General features: G+C 48.6%; 1 protein-coding gene across 1 annotated transcript in view; it reads left to right on the top strand.

Moving 5' to 3' along the window:
- The window catches only part of cdc42se2 (CDC42 small effector 2), a 42,303-nt gene extending 32,593 nt beyond the window's left edge, over positions 1-9,710 (top strand). The window contains exons 3-5 of the mRNA XM_035389697.1: positions 7,644-7,745; positions 8,576-8,698; positions 9,183-9,710. Coding sequence (XP_035245588.1) covers positions 7,644-7,745; positions 8,576-8,677 — 204 coding nt within the window. The 3' untranslated portion in view covers positions 8,678-8,698; positions 9,183-9,710. The remainder of the gene's footprint in view (positions 1-7,643; positions 7,746-8,575; positions 8,699-9,182) is intronic.
- Positions 9,711-10,003: the final 293 nt, after the last annotated feature.

The raw sequence follows: 10,003 nt of genomic DNA, 5'->3' as shown, positions 1-10,003 counted from the left end.
ATTCTTGCCAGAGAGAAAAGGTACTTTATCACTGTACTTAAGTGAAGTGTAATTGGTGTAGTCTGCTGCCTGCAATTTGACTAATTCCTGGAAAGAAATGTCCAAACTGCTATGCTTCGCAAAAACTTTCAATGTCCTGCACTCTCTGCCTTTGTTGCCAGTGCAACCGTTTTGTCAAATAGAACTTGGCGGATATTTGTTTTGTCTGGTCTGTATTTAACCAGGTTATTTCATCGCTTATCTATTTTACAAGAGATCTGGAGAAAGATAAGAAGAGAAACCTGGAAAAAGATGTCAAGAGATCTCTTTTTTTATTTTTTGCTACTATAGTGTAACTCGGATATGAGTGGGTAGCTTTGTTAATGAGTTAATGTTAATATCTTTTGGTTTATACCTACGGTGTGTAAAATTGCTAAACATCCAGCCCACAGACTGCTATAATTTTACTTATTAAAATTCCAGTGGCTGAAGGAGGTCTAAGCACAGATAACGAGGGAACAATGAGGCCGTTGTCTCGTTAAAGATGCAGCAGAGTGGAGAATAAATAGAGCTGACCTTTCAGCGGAGCAGAGCATTATGGGTATTCACACCGAAGGTGGGTTAGGTCAGAGAGTAATGTTCACTGTGTGAACTGGACTTAACGTGTTCACGGCTATGAATAGCTGTTACGTAAGGAGCATTGTACCTTATCGGGCCTGCGTTCCGTAGTTGTTTTACTGACCTTCGGTATGAACTCATTGTATGTTGTTTTGGATAAAAGCATCTTCCAAATAAATGTAACGCAATGTCTTTCTTACATTTTTTTTTATTTAAAAAATGAGTTATTACCAGGGGGTGCCCTTCGCTGTGTCTGACGTACAACAGAACAAAAAATAATGGGTATTCGCACTGAAGGTGGGTTAGCCGTAACTAGCCCGCGATGTTACCGGTGCACGGTTTAGGTGATGTCATCTGGGCTGACTGAACCCGGGTGTGTGCGGTCCTGTAGGCCCGTAGGCCCGTAGGCCGCAGGTGGCCTGGTTACCTTTACAGGAGAGCCGCAGCTGTGAACAACGAACACCGTGAGCAGATAAACCCGGTGGGTTTTTGTAAACACAAGTGGTTTTTAACGCAGTGATCTCCCGCTCCCACCTCCCGCATTTTTTATTAAGATTTAGCCGCTCGTCGCCGCCCGTTTATTCAGTTTGTAGAGACCGTAACGTGAGCGGTTAATGTGACATTAAATGTACTCGACGGACCTGTTTGTAGCCCGAGTCTTGTACAGAGTGTTTTTAGTGCTGCGGTTCGCCGATCTGCGGTGTGCAGATCCTTCAGTGCGCTATCTGATCTTTTCCTTCTGAGCTCAGAAGTAGAATCAAATCAGAAGAACATTTGTCGCGACGTTTGGCGTTGGCGTCTTCTCGGTAACCATGCAAACTGCACTTGACCACAGCCAAGTCCACTGCTTTTCAGTGTCTCATTGTTTTCTGTGTTTAACTCAGCTGGGAAAAGTCAACGATGTGGCAGCGCAAACGTTTTTCGGGTTTGTTGTTCTGTTGACGTTCTGTCAAGGCGTTGACGATCGAGAGTTAATTATTAAAGCCAGCGTAAAACATTAAAACTTTCTCAACCCGATACGATACGATACGATACAACTTTATCGTCAGTTTGCACTGAAATTCATTTTGCATCCTTAGGCAGTTCCATTCAAGAGTTTACACACAGATTAAACATACAGTTACACATGTAAAGTAGGACTAAAACGGAGCTCAGCCCAGGATGCAGTTCACAGCCGAGCAGCGCACCTGCCTCGCGACTCAGTGTCGTTCTGGAGAAGTAATTATTGTCATGGGTAGAAGCTGGTCTGTCTCAAATGGACATTTTATCCATTTCTGTCCAAGGTTCAGCCATTTTTTTTTTTTTTTTTTAACTCTTTTCAAACGTTCAGTTTTTGGATATCAGACCCCTGAGATGTTTAATCCCTCCCGAGCGGATGGATGCTTTTTTGCAGGCCATTAAAACGCATCTCTGTCTGCGCTCTTCACAAAGAGCGGCCTGTAGCTCCAGGTTTTCTGCGGATTCACCAGGTCCTCATCCTTATATGAGAAACATGGAACGTTTCGACTCCCCGACACTGAAGCAAAAACAGTTTAATTTGACCCGTCTTATGAATATCTGCAAAGGGGTTTGACCTACAACAGTGCGGTTCTTAGAAACGCTTGGAAACCATGGAAACGCTTTGTTTTCTTTTGTCACGTGACCTCATTTGATACGCGATAATTCCGTCTGTTGCCGTTCTCTTCTTCCCCATTTGACTGGCCTGTAATGCAGCACACTCACTGAAATGTTTGTTCTCTTTTAATTCCTGTTTCCCCTGTTTTTTTGTTCTGAGTGCATTAAACATCCCTGTGCCTGTATAACGTCATGAGCATCGGCTCTGTACATTAATTGGTGCGGCCAGAAATGGTGGAGAAAAAAAAAATGAGGTCACTGGTCCCCCTCGGGCCAGAGACGTTGGAGCCTGTGTGACTGTGACCCAGATGAGACAGATTGGCTGAGAAGGCCGCCCCTCTTCTCATTTAGGCACCTAACCCTCTACCACTGTGAGGACCCAGAACAAGTAGGAATATGGAGGGCTGACTTTCTCACACCACCCTCAGTTTACCACTCCCCTGCAACCCCCCCCCCCTTCTTCCCCCCTCCCCAGCCATCAGCAATCAGAACCAATCAGAGCCACTGGGGAACAACTGCCACATTGAGTGGAAGAAATTTGGGGGGGGGGGGGGGATGTTGCAGTTTGTTGTTTCCCATGGCACATTTATTTCCCATGCTTTACCACCCCCCCCCCCACCCCACCCCCACCCCCACCCGCACTCCCACTGTTAAACATGCTGTAGATAAGGACGGCAGTTTTCACACTAATTTCCCTCCTAACTGCCGGCGTTTAATTGCGCTGATACGCTCATTTGCAGCCCCATTTGCATCGTATTTAGCGGTTACGGGAGCGTTCCTGCTTCGCGTGTGTAAATGCGGTTTGGCTGCGCGAGGAGAGGTGGATCTGAGCCCGGTCTTCACTGCCGGAACCAGCAGGAGGGCGGAGAATCCCGTTCGACTTAAAATAAAATACAAAACAGTAAAACCACATGGAAGCAGATTATTTTAATGGCTGTGTTTTTAACCTTGTGATCAGGCTGTGTCCCCTTAGAGGAAGTAAATATCTCATTATGACCATAAGTTTTGCGGTTTTTTTTTGCCGACGTGGGACTTTGGCCATGTGACTGTCCTGCAGACGCGGCAGCAGCAGCGGTGTTTGAGTGATGTGGGGTTTTTTTGTCTCCTCTGTGTGCGTTAAAGCGTGCAGGAACTCGCACGCGTCTGCAGGAAGGAACGCTGAATCGCACACGCAGGTTATTATTTTAACAAACGCAAAAAAAAAAAAAAAACCGACTGAAGAAATGAAAGAGAAAGGAATTTGTTTTTGTTTTTTTCAAAAGCATTCACGTTATGCCTCGTTATGCCTGCTTTTACGACTACAGTGCGGTTCAAGACTTTAAAAACAAAGCAAACAAACAAAATGGCAGCAGTCAAACCCCATGTGACCGTGTGATGGTTTAGCCTTAGACCTAGCAGCCCAGAGGGCCTGAATTCTGACGGCACTGAAGTGCCTTTAGATCTGTGAGATAAGAAGTGTTTCAGGTTAAAATTGACATCAGGTCAGTAACTACACAAAGTCAGCATACCTCTCACTAGGGAAAGAATAAACAGGTTAGAGTCACACATTGTAGGAAGATCGATTAGTAACTTGCAGTACAGTCTTCAGACCTTGTTTCTGAAATGGTGGATGGAAGAAGCCTGTCCTGTGTGCAGTGTTTTTCGTTTTACAAAAAGAAACAGGCCCCCGGGAAGAGGTTGTTGAGAAACCCTGGTTAGGGAGCGCTAGTGTGATACGCATCAGACAGACGGGGTGGGGGGGGGAGTGAGCGCTGGTACAGGATCGGGGAGGCGGGGCACAATGGTGGGTGGTATAGGATTGGGGGAGGGGGGAGTGATGGTACAGGATTAGGGGGGGCAGGAAGGGGGGGCGGGAGTGCTATGGTACGGGATCTGAGGGGGGGGGGGGTGGTACAGGATTGAGGGGGGTGGCGGGGTGGGGTGCGATGGTACGGGATCTGGGGGGGTGCGGGGAGTGATGATATGGGGATGATACAGGATCAGGGCCTGACTCAGGCTGACACCGGGACTCAGTCATGCGTTTAATATGCTGATCCTGTGCGTTTAATACGCTGATCCTGTGCGTTTAATACGCTGATCCTGTGCGTTTAATACGCTGATCCTGTGCGTTTAATACGCTGATCCTGTGCGTTTAATACACTGATCCTGTCCGGTCCTGGCAGTGCTGCGGGTTTGACGGGTGCTGGAGACTGCGCTCTGTAGCGCTCTGTAGCGCTCTGTGGCGCTCCTGTGGGGTCGGCTGAAATGGCTTTAATGAGGCGCTGGGATCCTGTTTCGCTCGTCTGCACTGACGGACTCCAGCCCAACGGGTCGTTCTGCGCTAGTGTGGCATAAACACACCGCTCTGCCCGTGGGCAAGAGCCACTGCTGTACAGAGAATCAGCCTCTGAGATCACAGTCTGTAATCACACTACACTATACAGAGAGAGAATTAGTCTGTATCTCGCAGATTACAGCCCGCAATCAAACTACAGAGAACTATATCTCGGAGACTTCGGGGGGGATGGGGGGGGGGGGGGTAAGCAGATGGACTTCTCACAAACTGCATTGAATTGCATTCTCACAGTGAGGGGGGGGAAGTTTAATTGTGAACTCAGCTTCATTTTGACTTGTGCTGTGCTCAGCTTGTGTCACACACGGACTGTCTGTTCCACACAAACATGAACCGTTCTAAATATAAATTTTAAGCTACTTAAATCCTTTGTTTTTCTCTCTTATGTATATGAAGCTGCTTGGTGAACGAGGTGGGACGGTTTGGAAGCGCGGAAAACAAGGCTGTGTTGCGGCTCTCTGCTCAGTTAACGCAGTCGTGTTTTTTTGTCAGCTCCGGCTTCTGTGTTCAGCACTTTCTCTTCTGCGTTGCGTTGAGTCCAGCCTCGTGTGCAAGGGGGCGGTTGGCGGTTTCGATGTCACGGAGGTTCGCGTGCCTGGAGTTCTCCTTTAGGTTTTTGGTCTGGATGCCACCGGGCTTCGTATGCTAACGGGCTCTCCCCATGCTAACGGGCTCGCCCCATGCTAACGGGCTCTCCCCCTCCACTGTGGCGTCCCGGCTAGTTTGCGGTGAACAGAAGAAAACCACGCTTTTAGTTTTCGCTTCCTCCTCCTGCTGGAAACCTGTCATTACCGGCTTGGGTTTCGCTGTGCGCGCGTGTTCTGCGGCTGAGTGCTGTGTGTGTGTGTCTGTGTGTGTCTGTGTGTGTCTGTGTGTGTGTGTGTGTGTGCGCGCGCGTGGAAAACACTCCCTCTCCGCAGAACCGCGGTGCCCTTGGCGGGTTTCGTGAACCAGCGGTGGAACTAGACCCAGGGTACACCTTTGGTTCTGCTGTGAAACGTGCGTCTGGAAAGCGTCGCTGCACACACACGAGAGACCTGGCCACCTTTAGCAGACCCTGCTCTTTTTAGAGACAAGCTGCATTAGGATCCATCGAGCTGCCTTGTGGTCTCTACGGTTACCCACGGCTTTATTTACACAGGACTAAAATAATAACTCAGACAGCCTCAATAAGGCCTGTTCAACCGGATAGAATATTTTGCAGGGCTCTGTCGTGGATGTTATTTTATCCTTTTCGGTGAGAAATTTACAGTTTATTTGAGACTTAGCCTGTTAGGCCTGCAGGACCATTCTGGCTATGGACAACCGTGCATCAGTAAACAGCCTAACCGTGTAACAACATGTCCCAATGGCTGAGATATTTTGATTGATGGCTCAGATTTTATGCAGTGCATAAAATTGTACTATCTTTGCGGCAAGAGTAATATTCATAATTTATGTGATGCGTCTGAACTGCTGTGCCACTATAATTAATCTGCTTGTTAGTGTCTGTCCGTCATAAATCACAGTGGCCATTTTCAGTCATGCAGCGATATGAATCCTTTTGTTATGAAATGTTTGTTTTGTTTTAAGCTTGTTGTCGTTAACCCTTTAATGCACAGGTGTCAAACAGCAGTACTGGAGGGCCGCGGAGTGTGCTGGTTTTTTGGGGTTTTCTCAGCACAAGTGTTTCTTTTAAGTCATTGATTGGCTAAGGAATCCACACACCCTGTTCTCAAGGCCTTAATTGGCAGCTGATTAAAAGGAAACCACAAAAACCAGCAGACACTGCGGCCCCCTTGGGATTCAGTTGGACACCCCTGCTTGAAGGTGTGAGGTCACAATTATGTCATCAGAATGTTCTTAAACTGAACGTTCTAACGCTGATGACGTCACAATCACTGCTGGTGACTGAAAGCAACGTTCTTGAGTTCTTGAACACTGAATTTATTTTTTAAAAACATTCAGAAAAGAGCCTGCTCCTCAGAGGGGTTCAGCTCCCGCCCCCGTCCTCACACCCCCGCTCCAGCGATCGTGTAGGCCCGCCAGATCTTCTAGCGCTGCCGTTGAAGCTGGACGCTCATTTGCGCTCGCCAGAGTTAACGTCGCCGTGCCTAACTGTTCTGACGGGCCCTTATGGTTGTGCAGCGGCCAGTTCGCCCGTCCCGGAAAGTCGAGTTTATTTACGTTTTTCCGTGAATGGAGGGGATACGTGTTTACATGAAAACAGAACAAGCGACCTCTGAGAGCTAGCCTGTATCCCGCCAGACAGAGTCGATGTGAGCTCCCCTCTTTCATAAACCACGCTCGCAAGCATAAGCAGGCACGTGTCGCACGTGTTTGTTTTCCTGCTGTCCGCTCGAATCACGACTGGCCACGTTTCGCCGAAGTGTTATGCTTTTCATTTTGGGATTTAAACGGCCTCTTAATTATTTATTGAAGCGAATCATTTCTGTGGGCCCGGTCTTGCCAGTGTGCCAGAACTAATGTTGATGCAGGTGCTTAACATGAATCGCTTAAGCGAAATATCTGTCTGTATAAATGGGTGGTATTGTGTAACAGATGTGTAAGCTGCATTGGATGAGGTGTGTTATATAATAATAATCATGATGTTGATGGAATACAGTTCCATAAACTTACACTGGCCAATAATAACCTGTATTTAAATAGCCGTTTTAGCCGTTGCCAGTACCAGCCTGCCACGCGTATGTTGCACCTTATGGGCCGCAAGCTCAGCTCATTAGCAGACACTCACACAGCCCTGATATTACTGTAATGGGGGCGGCAGTGTAGTATAATGGGTGAGGAGTTGGTCTTGTAACCTAAAGGTTGCAGGTTCGATTCCCTAGTAGAGAACTGCCGTTGTACCCTTGAGCAAGGTACCTAACCTGCACTGCTCCAGTATATATCCAGCTGTATAATTGGATGCAATGTAAGTCCCTCTGGATAAAAGCGTCTCCTAAATGCCTGTAATGTAATGTAATGCATTATTTCCTGATATTACTATCATAGCACAGCGTTGTGTACTTAAACAGATCTGTGTGAAATCGCCTCTCTCTCACCTCTCTCTCACCCCTCTCTTGCCCCCCCTTCCCCCCCTTCCCCCCCCCCCCCCCCGCAGAAACGGCGGCGGCGCATCGACCGGAGCATGATCGGCGAGCCCACGAATTTCGTCCACACGGCGCACGTCGGCTCGGGCGACCTCTTCAGCGGGATGAACTCTGTGAGTCGCGGGTCGGACCCAACCGCACTGCATTGTGGGATGGGATGGGGAGATGAGTCCAGGCTCGTCCGTGGCCCGTGACGCGTAACAGCCTGACGTGGCAGCGGCCTGAAGTGTCTCTGCCTGATGGTCATGTGACTGAAGGACGGGCCAGATGCGCTGTAGAGAGGTGGCATCTGTGTGTCTCGCAGAAACAGAATGGAGGTTTGAAGGGGACCAGGCTATTTCTGCACGACCCAGAATCCTTTGGCCGTGGCTAACAGTGCCGTCTGTCAGTCACGCGCGCTGGGTCTTGAGCCTGGACGGAACAGAACCGGAAGTTTCGCCGTCGCCTCAGATTCCCTGGGCCGTCCAGCCTGGAATGCTGAATCGTGCATTCAGTGCTGTCCCATCAGAGCGTGTCTGTTTGAGTTGGCCCTCGGGCCTGTCAGACAGAAGCTTAACTGTTAATGCTGGTTGGATCATTTAAAAAAAATGTATTTTTAATATACATTTAAATATAATGTACAAGTAGTAAGGGGGTGCCTTAACAATGTACTTGTACGATTTTTTAAATAAATGAAAGCCACTTGGCAGAACTTACATGTAATGTATTCCACACGTATGTCAAGTAATTACTTTAAATACTTTACACTTTAAATAGCGGTCCTGCGGGTTACGATTCAATTAGCTTTCGCCAACATTCAGAGAAAAATTCTTCTCTTGTGAGATTGTGCATATTTGGTGAATAGCTTGTTTGTTCTGAACATTTTCTGGGACCGGCAGCATCTCTGGAGTCAAACGCACACCTGTACACACCTGACCCAGGTCTGATGCGTTTCCCCTTTCAGGTGAACTCGATTCAGAACCAAATGCAGTCGAAGGGCGGGTACGGCGGGGAGGCCATGCCCGTCAACGTCCAGATGCAGCTGGTGGACACGAAGGCCGGGTAACCTCTGTAGCGAATGTTAGCGGTAAGCTCTCAGGCCTAGAAACTGACCAACTCCTCCCCTCCTAACCCTAACCCTAACCCTAACCCCTAACCTCTGCAGCGAAGGTTAGCGATAAGCTCTCAGGCCTAGCGGCTGGCCACCTCCTCCCCACATACCCCCCCCCCACCCACCCCCCGCCGCCGCCACACACGGTTGGTTTTCCTGCACTCTAACATACTATGGGGGGAAAAAAGAACATTACAGACTTACAGACACAGACAGACAGACAGACAGACATGCTTTAATGTTTCATGACTCTTTGAAGAGACCGTCTTCGTTTTACTTCTGGTGATTTCTCTGTTGTTAAGTCCAAAGGAGAGAATGAAAGTTTTGCACTCATGTTGTCTGTCATTGTACTGCTCTGTGTAAGAGTGTCTGCTGAGTAGATGTAATGTGCTGAGATTCTCGCCCCCCCCCCCAACCTGTGGTTCATATAAGTGAAGCATCTTTATTTTTCTGGTTCCAGAGTCACTGAAATGTGTTTTCTCATCCTGGACCTTCCGCCTGCCTCCAGCGACTGCCTTCCATCCTGCCCTGTGAGAACTAAGGGACAATTTGCCAACCCCACACACACATAAAACACACACACACGCACGCACACACACACGCACACACAACTTACACACACTCACACACACATACTGCACATCCACTCTCATACACACACATACACACTCACGTGCACACACACACACACACACACACACACACACTCATTCCTTGGTGACCACTCTTCATGCAAACACATGGACAGTCCTGCGTTCTTCTGGAAGGAGGCCGTCCTCTCTGGACACATGCTCTTCCTTCGGCTCTCTGAAGACCAGGAATCACCTGCATTCACCTCCTCCCAGACACTCTTTCACCTCTTCCTTGACTCTCTTTCATCTCCTCCCTGGTTCTCTTTCACCTCCTCCTAGACTTTCACCTCCTCCCAGACTGTCTTTCACCTCCTCCTAGACTCTTTCACCTCCTCCCAGACTGTTTCACCTCCTCCCAGATTATTTCACCTTCTCCCTGACTCCTTCACCTCCTCCCAGACTCTTTCACCTCCTCCCAGACTCTCTTTCACCTCCTCCCAGATTCTTTCACCTTCTCCCTGACTCCTTCACCTCCTCCCAGACTCTTTCACCTCCTCCCAGATTCTTTCACCTCCTCCCAGACTCTCTTTCACCTTCTCCCTGACTCCTTCACCTCCTCCCAGACTCTTTCACCTCCTCCCAGACTCTCTTTCACCTCCTCCCTGACTCATTTTCACCTCCTCCCAGACTCTCTTTCTTCTCCTCCCGG

Source organism: Anguilla anguilla, chromosome 14 (genome assembly GCF_013347855.1).
Source record: "Anguilla anguilla isolate fAngAng1 chromosome 14, fAngAng1.pri, whole genome shotgun sequence".
Lineage (NCBI taxonomy): Eukaryota > Metazoa > Chordata > Actinopteri > Anguilliformes > Anguillidae > Anguilla > Anguilla anguilla.
Note: the sequence above shows the minus strand (reverse complement) of the source record. Positions and strands in the feature narration are given on the sequence as shown.